Source organism: Myodes glareolus, chromosome 7 (assembly GCF_982192425.1).
Source record: "Myodes glareolus chromosome 7, mMyoGla1.1, whole genome shotgun sequence".
Lineage (NCBI taxonomy): Eukaryota > Metazoa > Chordata > Mammalia > Rodentia > Cricetidae > Myodes > Myodes glareolus.
The window spans coordinates 75,436,913-75,449,586 of record NC_142032.1 but is presented as its reverse complement, the minus strand read 5'-3'; the positions used below and the strand labels follow the sequence as shown (position 1 = coordinate 75,449,586).

At 43.7% G+C, this 12,674-nt stretch overlaps 1 protein-coding gene across 2 annotated transcripts in view; it reads left to right on the top strand.

The window, feature by feature from the left end:
* Sec23ip (SEC23 interacting protein) overlaps nucleotides 1-10,719 on the top strand; it is a 46,419-nt gene extending 35,700 nt beyond the window's left edge. The window contains exons 14-19 of one of the 2 annotated variants that reach the window (XM_048455118.3): nucleotides 747-902; nucleotides 1,272-1,374; nucleotides 3,716-3,901; nucleotides 4,521-4,680; nucleotides 5,443-5,544; nucleotides 9,027-10,719. In XM_048455118.3, the coding sequence (XP_048311075.2) occupies nucleotides 747-902; nucleotides 1,272-1,374; nucleotides 3,716-3,901; nucleotides 4,521-4,680; nucleotides 5,443-5,524 (687 nt within the window). In that variant the 3' untranslated portion in view covers nucleotides 5,525-5,544; nucleotides 9,027-10,719. Of the gene's footprint in view, nucleotides 1-746; nucleotides 903-1,271; nucleotides 1,375-3,715; nucleotides 3,902-4,517; nucleotides 4,681-5,442; nucleotides 5,545-9,026 lie in introns of both variants that reach the window. The other variant, XM_048455117.3, reaches the window with a different exon arrangement.
* The last annotated feature ends 1,955 nt before the right edge of the window (nucleotides 10,720-12,674 follow it).

The window sequence follows — 12,674 nt, the reverse complement described above, 5'->3', positions numbered from 1 at the left end:
GAGTGTCCAAGACTGCACTGTGTTACTTGCTAACTGCATTCTCAGTGAGGGCTGTCACTTCCCTGGCTTTCGCTGTCTTCACCTGTGAAGTGGCATGATGGTCTTCTCATCTGTTCTGTTAGTGGACTTCTGTTCTTGGGTCATGCTCTTCGTTCCCAAAATACTAACATGGCAAAACATTTTCTGCTCTGAAATAAAATAAATAATAAATTTTGTAAACATAGTATGTCACCACACAGATATCTGTTCTTCCCTCGGGACGCTTCATGTAAGCTATCCTAAGTAAGTTCTTTGGATAAACCATTTTTCTGACGGGGAACTTGCTTTAAGTGGTTTTTTGTTTTTGTTTTTGTTTTTTTTTTTGAGACAGAATTTTATGTAACCTGGCTGATTTTTAGGATGACCCCGAGCTTTCTTATTCTCCCACCTCTAACTCCCTATGGAGAAGACAGAATTGTAATAGCGTTAGCACAGAACCCTCTTTGTGTTGGTGAGTGCTTCCTGTGGCCTTAGTTATTCATTCCTCACTATACTGAGTTTGGTACAGTGAAAATCCCCGTGTTATAACTGAGGCAGAGGCAAAGCACATTAAGAAACTTGACCAAGAGTAGAAGCAGGCCCAAGCAGGGTGACTGTAGGTTCTGCAGTTTGGACCTGAGCCAGTGCAGACCCAAGAACATTTAAAAATCCAAAGGGTTTGTCTATGTGACCATGGAAGAATGGTTTTTATTGTTGTTCCTTCCTAGGTTTCTGTCACTTACAACTCGTTAGACTTCGAGCCGGAGATTTTCTTTGCCTTGGGCTCTCCAATCGGCATGTTCCTCACTATCCGCGGTGTGGACAGGATCGATGAGAACTACCGCCTCCCTACCTGCAAAGGCTTCTTCAATATTTACCATCCGGTGAGCGACTTGAATTTACTTTGCGCTTTAAAAAGATGAAAACTCTGTCCTCTTCATCCAGAGATTCTCAGGCTCTGGGAAATTAACGGCAGGCACGAGTTGCAGAGCTCAACGGTCCCTCCTAAGAGTCTGATGCACTTTTCAATAGGTATTTCTACCAGAGCGCTTTTGTTCAAAGGAAAAAAATGTGTTGGTTGCTTTGCTTGCAAAATAATTTCACCTACAAATTGAAAATCTTGTAATTGCCATTAGCTGAGTAAGGTGTGGCAAGAAGTCAGTCTCTGGCTTGCCAGTTAGCGATTTGCCTCCCTAACAGTGGCATGTAACTCCAAATAAGCTCTCATGGGTTTCTGCTCTTCCTCCTCGCAGCTTGATCCGGTGGCATACAGATTAGAACCCATGGTGGCTCCAGATTTGGACTTGAAAGCTGTTCTCATTCCACATCACAAAGGGAGAAAGAGGCTTCACTTAGGTAAGAAGCAACTGCTTTGGGCACTTACTGCAGAGCAGGAGCAAGGTTAGGAGTTCAAGGGTGTGCTTGGCTACAAAATGAGTAACAAGCAGTCTGAGTCAAGTGAGACCCTGTCACACAAAGCACAACAGAAACACTAACAAAACCCCACATAGTTGTCCTTTCCTGTTGATATTGTAAACTGTGGTGAATTATGAACATTTATTGTTGTGTATGATGTCTTTGTGCTGTGCCGCTGTGTACATGTGGATGTCAGGGACAGCTTCCCTTGTGGGTTCCCATGGTGGTCAGGAGAGGGTGTTGGATCCCCTAAACTGGGTTTATAGATGGTGGTGAGCCACCGCGTGGATGCTCAGATTGAATGCAGGTCCTCTGCAAGAGCAGCCAGTGCTCTAACTCAGCGAGTCACCTCTCCAGCCCTCTTGTGATTAGATTATGGTGGTGTGTCATTTTTGGAAAGGAGAAGACTAACATTAAAAAGGTATATATTTTCATACAAAAATAAATGTAAAAAAAGAAATAAAATTAAAATTTTTAGATGTTAAAATTAGAAATTTATTAGCTTGCAGAGTGATTTAAATATAATTATTAGACAAACAGGTGTTGAAGGGGTGGGGCTTGTCTTCGAAACGGGAAGTTTAAGTTGTGGTCATCACAGTTGTGTGTATGTGTGCACATGATGAAGATGTGTATGTGTTCATAAATGGAATGAGGTCAGAGTACACCTTTGGTTGTTCTCTCCTTCTACCTCGTTGAAATGTGGTCTCTGGTTTTTATCTGCTGAATGTGCCAAACCAACTGGCCTACAGATTCCAGGGTTCTCTTGCCACCACCTTTCATACCCTCAGGAGCTCCGCAGTACACGGCACGTGCTACTCTGAACCGGTTTCATGGATTCTGGGCTTCAAACTGAGGTCTTCACGCTTGCACGGCAGGCACTTACCCTGAGCTGTCTCCTTAGTTCCTTTATTCCATTTGTTGTTGTTTTTCTGAGACAGGGTTTCTCTGTGTTATAGCTCTGACTATCCTGGAACTCGCTCTGTAGACCAGGCTGGCTTTGAACTGAGAGAGATCTGTCTGCCTCTGCCTCCTGAGTGCTGGGATTAAAGGTGTGCACCACTTCTGCTGGGCTTCTTTATCTGGATTTAAAAAATAAAAAAATTACAAGGGCTAGAGTGATGCTTCGGTGGTTAGAAAAACTGACTGCCCTTCCGGAGGACCCAGATTCTATCCCCAGCACCCACACAACCTTCTGCAGCCCCAGTCTCACAAGATACAATATCTTCTTTTGGCCTCTGAGGGCATTGCATGCATGTAGTGCATAGACACAAAGCCAAACTACCCATACACACAATAATAAAACAATCTAAAAAATTAATTTTATTTTTAAAATTACATTTATATATGCAGATGTGTGTGCCATAATGTTATTGTAGAAGTCAGAGACCAGCTTGTAGAAGTCAATTCTCTACTCCCTAGGATCTCTCTCGGCTTGTGAGGCTTGCCAGCAAAAGCCTTATATGGTCATTTTGCCAGCCTAGAATCTGATATTCTCAAAATTATCTCACCATTACAAATTAAGAAAACTGACTTTTAAAGTTTTATAGGCCTTTTGGTTTTGGGTTTTTGTTGTTGTTGTGTGTTTTTGTTTTTGTTTTTAAGACAAGGTCTCTCTCTTCATAGTCCCAGCTGCCCTGGAACTCACTGTGTAGACCAGGCTGGCCTTGTGCTTAGAGATCCATCTACCTGCCTCTGCCTCCTGAGTGCTGAGATTTAAAGATTTTGCCCCCATGCCCAGCTGTTACAGGCCTGTTTTAAAAATTTCTGGTAAAAATGTATAGGATTATGTCTGTGTTATAATATTTGATAGGATTATGTCTGTATTATGGTATTTGAACTTCTTTTTGAGAAAAAATTTTGTAGGTTTGTGATGGATCAAATTGTTTAAAAAAAAACAACAACTGGTCGGGGTGGTTCATGCCTGTAATCCCAGTGCTCAGCAGTCTGAGATGTGAGGAGCATTCTAAGCTTGAAGCTCCAAGACACTGCGTCAAAAACAAAAAGCCTAGCATGGTAGTGCATACCTCTAATTTTAGCACTTGGAGGCTGCAGCAGGAAGATTTCTAGTTCAAGGCCAGCCCTTCATAGTGAGATCTTGTTTCAAAAAATCCAATGCAAATCAGCATTTTACCCTATTGAGAGTTCCTGGTTCCAAGAGGTTCCCATCAGATTTACGGGAGAAGGAGGCCCTTACTTGTCTGGTGACATGGTTAACTTTTAATTTCTATAGCACAGAATTCCAGTGACTAATTAACTTGGTGTGTCATCTGAATCTGTTTAGAGTTGAAAGAGAGCCTTTCTCGAATGGGATCCGATTTGAAGCAGGGCTTTATCAGCTCTCTGAAAAGTGCTTGGCAGACACTCAACGAATTTGCACGTGCTCACACCTCTTCAACGCAGTTGCAAGAAGAACTGGAAAAGGTGGCCAATCAAATCAAAGAGGAGGAAGAAAAGCAAGTAGTGGAAGGTATGTTTGCTATTGGAAGCGTTTTCCCTGACATGCTGCTGAAGAGCATGATGCGTGTAATCTGTGGGAGACAGTGTCCCCTTCTAACCTTGTCAGATTGGGTAACTCCTGCGAAGGAGAATATGTCCTCCGGATTCCACGTCACCCTTCATTAACTATTGAATAAGTTTTTACCTGATAGTTCTTGGGCGTTTCTCTGCAATTTTAAGATTTTATTTTGGGTCGTTAAGCCAGGGTGGACTATTGAGTGGAGAGCTAAGTTTGTGTTCAGACATTCACTAGGGTTCATCCTTCTGCTCCTGCTGAACTGTGTTTTTGAGACTCTATATGCAATGCCAGATCATCATGCTTTGTGACTTTCAGATTTAATTCTGTTTCTTTTTTTCTGCAATGCTCTCTTGCCCCTTCACAACTTCTGTCAGCTGTTGGCTCTCTTTCCTCTCTATCCTCGGGGAACCAGCCCTCTTCCCCTGTTCTCTGGAGAAATGGGGAGTGAGCCTTATAGCTCCTCAGTTGCTATGAGTGTCAAGCGATATTCATTGAACACAAAGAGTCAAGCTAAAGTTAGAGAATAATTAAGTGATTGACTTTGATATTGAAATGGTTTAAATTCTAGCAGAAAAGATTGTTGAAAGTCCAGAACTTTCCAAGGATGAGGACTACTTAGGAAAGGTTGGAATGTTAAATGGAGGCCGCCGGATTGATTATGTTCTTCAAGAAAAGCCAATAGAGAGTTTTAATGAATATCTTTTCGCTCTTCAGAGTCACTTATGCTATTGGTAAGTATTTTTCACTTTGATTCTCCTTGAATGGCTTTAACTAGTACGTTTTCACTGTAGTGGGGGTCTTTTACTAATTACCTACTTGTGACTTAATAGATTCATCTGTTGAGCTCCTACATTCAAAAACATTTCCCTCTTTAGGTTTTTGTTGTTGTTGCTTGCTTGTTTTAAATCCAGATGCAGATACTAAGGAGAGACTTGGCCAGCGGTTTACATTTCTGACTTGTTGGCAACTTTTCTAAGTCTGCATAGAACTCAGTAATCCACAAGGTGGCAGTGTGTCAGCGTGTCATCTGCCCTGACCAGAGACCACTGGTGCTTGTGCAGTGTTTTTATAGAGGCATCTTTTTTCTTCCCTAAGATTTTTTTAGTTCTATGTATACGGTGCTCTATCTGCATATGCACCTGCATGCCAGAAGAGAGCATCATATCCCATTATAGGTGGTTGTGAGCCACCATGTGGTTGCTGGGAATTGAACTCAGGAGCTGGCAATGCTCTTAACTGCTGAACCAACTCTCCAGCCCTATAGGGGTATCTTTAATGGCAAAACTTTAAGGTCTTTAAAAGCCCTTTTTCCATATGTCCCCATCACTGAGGAGATTTCCAGCATGACTATTTTGGAACTGATTGGAGTCCATACAGGCTTTAAAGACTGCTCTGTGCTCCATGCTTTGCTGTCATCTGCCCATTCAGAACTGAATAGAATAGCATGTGGGGCACTTACCTCTTCCTAATTCTTACTGTTTTCTTTCTGCTAGGGAATCTGAAGATACTGCCCTTTTGTTACTTAAAGAAATTTATCGAACTATGAACATTAGTCCAGAGCAGCCCCAGCACTGAGCAGACTTGCATTTTACTGGGTGAGTTAATCCTTATTAAATGTGTAATGCTGATGTTTGTGTTGCTAAAATCGTAGGGTACCTTTGTGATAGATGATAGAGGGAAGTCAGGTCCTCTCTTGGAATTCTTACTCTCATTTAGAATTTAGGAGTGGACTCAGATGGAAGCCTAAGGACAATTTTATTAGTGTTTAAAAGACAAACCAGGCCATGCCAGCTGTAAGAGGAGAATGGAGGAGAGAAAGAAAAAAGGCCATTTAAGCTGGCATAGTGGTGTCTTGAACTCTGGCCACAGGAGATGACTGATGAGAGACGATTGAATTTGGGTCTGTTACAGAGGAAGAGCTGTCACAAGTCGCTAATGAAGTCACCGTGGATGTAAAGGAATGGAGAGTTACGGAGGATGCCTGTGGGTTTTAATGGGAACTGCGTGATGGTGCTTTTTCCTGGCAGGGCCCATGGGGGAGCAGGTGTTTGGGTGTTGGGGCGGTGGGTAATCACTTTTGGTTTGTTGAGCCAGTAGTTGATAATGTTGGTCTGAAGGTGAAAAGAAATCTGAGCACTAAAGATGATTTAGAGGCATCAGTGTGAATTTGAATTTGCCATCCAAAGACTCAGTAGAGGTCACCTTGAAGGAGTGTGGGGAAGAGCAGGGATCCCTGGAGTGAAAGGACTCCAGAAGTTGAGCCCAAGCAAGGGAGGATTGCTGCAGGCAGGGGTCAGAGGACAGGCTTCAGGCAGGTGCAGATGCAGGTCATTACCTGGATCAGAGTTGCTCTACTGTCAGGCCAGAGGGTCAAAGGTGAGGAGAGGGAGTTTTGTCAGAAGTAAGGTGGTGGGGAATGGAATAGGTGGGATAGGAAGGTGTTAGCTTGCCAGTAGGGATGTTCCAGAATTGAGGAGAATGATAATTTTGGATGAAGAGGTTACTGGGTTGTGTGTGGGTTTTCGGAAAGAGAAAAGCAGGGAGCAAGCAGCCAAGTGCGGCCAAGAGCTGAACTGCAGGAATGGAGCAAGGCGGTGGATGATGTGGGTGCAGGTACAGGCTAGACGGGCGAAGGACAGCGTTCTCTGACAGGTTCTGACTCAGCGGAGAGTGAGACGAGGGGCCTGCTGGGACAGGACAGTGTGATTGGATTTTATTGCAGGTTGGAATGCCTGCCGATAATTTGATCATAAATTTGAAGTTAATGACTTTGTTACAGTGGCCTGGCTTCTCTGGCCATATTCTGCTACCTGGGCAAGGTTTAGAGTCAGCAAATACTTGTGTTTGCCAGGGATAGGCAAGATAGGGTGGGAGCAGAGTCTCACTGACCACATATGAAGGATGGGCGGCTTTGGTCAGAGGATGGTGTGTGTGGAGTAGCGATTGCTGAGGCTCTAGTTTGCCCTGTGACATGGTCCATTGGAGCTGCCATACTTTGTTCAACAAATACCTCATGTACTTGGAAGCAATTTTTTCAAACTTTCTTTCGATTTATTTTATGTGTATGATTGTGTGTGTGCGTGTGCATGTGTTTGCGTGTGTGTACATACTGTGTGCATACAGGAACCAGTGGGGGCCTGAAGAGGGTGTTGGATCCCCTGGAGCTGGAGTTGCAGGTTTTTGTGAGCTGCCTGGTATGGGTGCTGGGAAGAGAACCGCTGGTTTTCTGCAAGGGCAGCAGTATTTTTAGTGGCTGAACTATGTCTCCAGCCCAGCTTTTCTCTTACGTTTATATATTTCATGTTGTTTGCTGTCTTGTAGCCTGTCTTTTCTGTGTCAGGTTTCCCATTGGGGTATACATTTACATGGACATCTTTGTTGTGCAGAGATTGAACATAGTGCCTTGTGCGTACTGCACCACTGAGCTACATGCTCAGCCCCGTGTATGATTTTTGCTTGTCTTTGTAAATGGATTATATGTACACGTGGTTCAACTTCTTTATTTTATTTGGATATTTTAAAGCTTTTAAATTAACATTTATGTATTTATATTTGGGTGTATGTGCCATGCATGGTGCATATGTGGAAGCCAGTGGACAGCCTGCTGAAGTTAAGTATTCTCTTTGCAGCATGGGGTCCCAGAACTCAAACTCAGGTTGTGTCATAAGTGCTTTTATCCACTCTGAGCCATCTCATTGGCCCTTTTTGAATGGGTTTATTGAATTTTATTTCATGGTTTTATTATTTATTAATTTGTCTTCCATTTTTGAGTGCTGGGTAACTACCCCAACATATACACCTTCACTGTTGTACATAGCTTTGACATGTAGCTTTGCGTGCTTTTGCCTGTCTCTGACTTGCTAAGCCTGTGAGTGGCACTGTTAGATCTAGAACAGCACACATTTTGAAAGGCTTTCTAGTCTGTTCTTACTGTTCAGTTGCATTCTCGAGAAGCCCGTCAGTTTTCATATCTGCTGTTAATGTATAATGTATAATACCAGTTTTTATTTCCTCTTGACAATACTAATTGTGGCTATTTTTGAATTCTGGCAGTTGAGCACAGGAAATTGCTGAGCCATCTTATTTGTTTTTCCTTTGTTAGTGAACTTGAGTAGCTTTGATATATTTAACCTACCAGTTTCATTTCTTTGTCAATTGTTTCTTCACCTTTTTGCATTTCCTGGAGGTATGGGGTAGGGACTATGTAGGATGTGTGCACTTGTACCTATGGGTGTGCCGGTGTAATTTTGCTTAATGAAACTGATGGATAATATCCTGCAGTTTCTTTCTGGTTTGTTACTTGTCTTTTATTTTTAGGTTAGATTGGGGGTATGTTTTAAAACTAATTGACTACTTAGATATTTAGTTTTGCTTGCTTTTAGTTCTTCATTTAACTCTAGAAACGTGTGGTCTTAAGAGGGACTTGATTTTCCCTGAATAAGTAGTCATTGTTTCCTGTACAGTATTTGAATGTTGTGTCCTTTTTACTTGATACCTCTATCATTTGCCTATTATCTATTTTCTGGGCATTCTGATCAATTTATTTATCATATGGCACTGTGGGCAAGGGCTACACGTTAGCATCTCTTTGTTTTTTTCAAAGCAGTGCTTCTCAATGTTGCCTTGGCTGTCCTGGGACTTGATAGACCAGGATGGCCTTGAACTCACAGAGATTCACTGCCTCCCACATGCTGGGGTTAAAGAAGTGTACCACCACCACCACCACCACCCAGCCTTTTTTTTTTTTCTTTTTTTTAAGACAAGGTTTTATTATGTAACTTAGGCTGGCCTTGAACTTACAAAGATTCCCCTGCTTCTGCCCAGTGCTGGCATCAAATGTGTGCTCCACCACGGCCAGCTTTGTTGTACTTCTTGTCCTCACTGATCCCCAAGACCCCACAGATCCTTTTGGAAGGTGTGTCGGAGGACATGTGCTTGATGGAGCTCTGGAGCTATAGCAGCATTGGTTAGTCAAGTCGAGCATGTGGCTGACTTGACTTCATGTTGGGAGGGAGCAGTTATTATTGAGGGTTTGTGATAGTCGCTCGGGATTTTTAAAGACTCTGCTCTCTTACAGGAAGTTCCAGCATGAGTGCCATTGTTGAGAGGCTCCGTGGTGGCCCACCCTCTTCTCCAATGATGATGACAGAAGTGACTCAGCAGCAGTTGCTGACATCGGCTTCTCAGATGTAGGAATTCATTTTAAAAGGCACAGAACAGAATAATGCTGGGAAAGAAAATCAGTACCGCATTTGGACAGTATAGAAGAAAAACTGCAACCATAAAATAATGCTGTGGAAAATTCTCAGATCTGTTTAGTTGTGTAGTTACCAAAATTAAGTGTGTCCTAATGAAGAGATATTTGTAGCTGCAAATGGTTATTTCTATTTCTTGAAACGATTGTCAGTGGGCTATTAAACTTAAATGTTTTTCTTTGTATTAATGCAATATGTTATTTTTATTTAACTATGGACTTCCTGAGAAAATGTAGTAACACGATTTTTCAGAAGCTTGTATATGCGAGGTTGGGCGTGGTGGCACATGCCTTCATCCCACTTGAGAGGCAGAGGCAGGTAGATCTCTGGTCTGTATAGCAAGTTCCGGAACAGCCAGGACAACATAGAGAGACACTTCACAACAAAGAAGGAAAGGAAAGAAGCTTGCGCTGTGCTTTAAATGTGAATTGCTCTGAGCTGTCCCGGTAGAGTTGTTCCTGCTCGTGACAAGGCAGTAGGCTCCTCAGCCCAAGCTGACGTGAGTGTTTATGAAGCCAAACACCATCTCTGAGAGCCTGGTCGCAGAAGGACTGAAGCACTTGAGATGATGTGGCCTCTCCTGGCTTGTCCACCTCCCCTGAGAGATTGTGAGCTGAGGTGTCTGTGCCAGCACCCACGGCCGAGCTTCCAGTTAACAGACAACCAGAGTGGGAGGTTTCGTTCTTTGCTTAATTTTACTTGTACCAAAGGGTTTGAAAGAGTGGATTCCTGCTGCTGGGATATAGAGCTGCTTGGTGCAGACTGCTCTGTAACATCATTTTATTTACTATAAACTCCTTGTCTAACTATTTCCTAACAAACACTGGGAATGCTGACTTCCTCTTTTGTTACATAGCAGAAACATTTTATGTCGTTCACATAGTTCTCATGGAACATGGACTTTTTTTTAAAGCAACATATAATACACGTTTTTGTGTATGTATTCTAATTGGTGTGAAGAAAACAGCAGCCTCGATGCTCTTTTTCAAGCTGTGAGCTCTTGTTTCTGACCTCTGTTAAAGTGTTGTCCCCGCAGCCTCTACACTGAGGGCTTAGAGAGGGGCTCTCAACCCCTTTGGGGTCCAGTGACCTTTTCACGGGGGTTGCATATCAGGCAATCCTTCATATCAGATCTTATGTTACAGTCCATAACAGTAGCTGAATTAGGATTATGAAATGAAATAATTGGATGGTCGGGGTCAGCACAGCATGAGGAGCTGTGTTAACCATCGCAGCATCGGGAAGGTGGAGAAGCACCGCTCTGGCTAGCGCTTCCTTTGACCCCAGCCAGCACAGTTTGCAGTCACCTCCTCTAGCTGAGGACACTGTCCCCGCCAGGGAAGCACTTAGCCAAGTTGGGTTCTCTTGATTTCTTTTCACCTTCGTTTCTCTCCACTAGGACAATAACTGTTCACTTAGTTTCCATATGACTTCGAATACTGTCAGAATAAGGGGGAAATAGAGGTTCCTCATGTGTATTTTAATAAAATATTTAGCTTTTTCAACTTTTAACAAGTTTGAGTTGTATCATTCTGCTTGTGTCTTGTGAATCATGGGCAAGGAAGGGGCATTTGGAGGAGTCCGTGCCAGCTGAATGTCCCTTGTTGCTACTTCATTTTAATAGTTGGGGAGCATAAAACAAACTATTTCAGTGAACTTGCCTAGATATATATTTTCTATCACTGTTACCTCTCTCTCTCTCTCTCTCTCTCTTTCTCTCTCTCTCTCTCTCTCTATATATATATATATCCCCTCCGAGACACAGCCCAGACTGCCCTTGAACTGGATGTGTATTTGACGATGACCTTGAACCTTGGATTCCCTTGCCTCTCCCAAATGCTAGGATTATAGGTGTGTGTTCCCACACCTGGTTTACACAGTGCTGGCGATCAAACCCAGGACCTGATGATACTGCACAAGCACCAGACCATCTGAGCTACATCCTGCAATGTCGCTGGGGTTCCTGTGTCTCAATATTAGCGTCTCTGAGCTACATCCCACCCCATCACTGTTTCTTGTGTCTCAATATTAGCGTCTCTGAGCTACGACCATCCCATCTCTGGTTCCTGTGTCTCGGTATTAGCGTCTCTGAGCTATATTCCCCTCCCATCTCTGTGGTTCCTGTGTCTCGAAATTAGTGTCTGGTTTATTGACCTCAGAGTCTTGCCACTGGGTAAGGAAGGTGCTTATCAAGCGCTTGTTGATTAGGGGAATTTAAAAATCAAAACTATAAAGTCAAGTGACACTTGGAAGAGACCTTGGAGGATCACCAAATCAGTGGTTAAAAAGGAGTGGAGCCAACCGCTTTCCCAGTGCAGGTGGCTCAGATTTGTAAAGGTGAGAATACTGCTGAGCTTGGGGGCAGCTCCTCAGTTGGTGCTCTTGGTTTCCTCAGGCGAGGGAAGAAGTCTCCAGATGTGTTTCCTGGGTAGGGTTTGTGACAAAGACTTTAGAAAGTAGGCACTTGAAGGTAAAAGTCACAAAACCATGAGGAGGGGGCAGCTGCCAGTCATGTCTACACAAAAATGTCTGCAACAGTAGGTAGTTTTCTACGTCTGGGACTTGCTGCTTGCTTGAGTCCAGTCAGACAGACATGGTCTCTCAAAACTGGACTGATTTTTTTTTCTTAAAGGGACCTAGGCAGTGTGTTTCTGTTTGTGGCTGTAATTGCAGCACTAGGGAGGACTGAGCTTAAAAAAAAAAAAAAAAAAAGGATGCGTGATGATGTTTGAGGAAAGTGCTTGAAAAGAAGACGGTAGACATAGGTTCCCCTGTCTTGCACAGAGGTCATCTGACTGAGGCATGCTGAAGACCAGGACTGTGGTCTGACTGAGGCATGCTGAAGACCAGGACTGTGGTCTGACTGTGTGGGACATGCTGAAGGTCAGGACTGTGGTCTGTGTGGGGCATGCTGAAGGTCAGAATGTGGTCTGACTTGGACATGCTCGAGACCAGGACTGTGGTCTGACTATGTGGGACATGCTGGAGACCAGGACTGTGGTCTGACTGTGTAGGACATGCTGAAGGTCAGGATTGTGGTCTGACTGTGTGGGGCATGCTGAAGGTCAGGATTGTGGTCTGACTGTGTGGGGCATGCTGAAGGTCAGAATGTGGTCTGACTTGGACATGCTGAAGATCAGGACTGTGGTCTGACTGTGTGGGACATGCTGAAGACCAGAACTGTGGTCTGACTATGGGACATGCTGAAGACCAGAACTGTGGTCTGACTGTGTGGGACATGCTGAAGATCAGGATTGTGGTCTTACTGTGTGGGGCATGCTGAAGGTCAGGACTGTGGTCTTACTGTGGGGACATGCTGGAGGTCAGGACTGTGGTCTGACTGTGAGACATGCTGAAGATTAGGACTGTGGTCTGACTATGCGTGGTACTCTAGAGATCAAGACTGTGGTCAGAAGTGGGACATGCTGGACACCAAGCGCCAGCTTGGCTGCCCTGTGTTTGTATTGCCA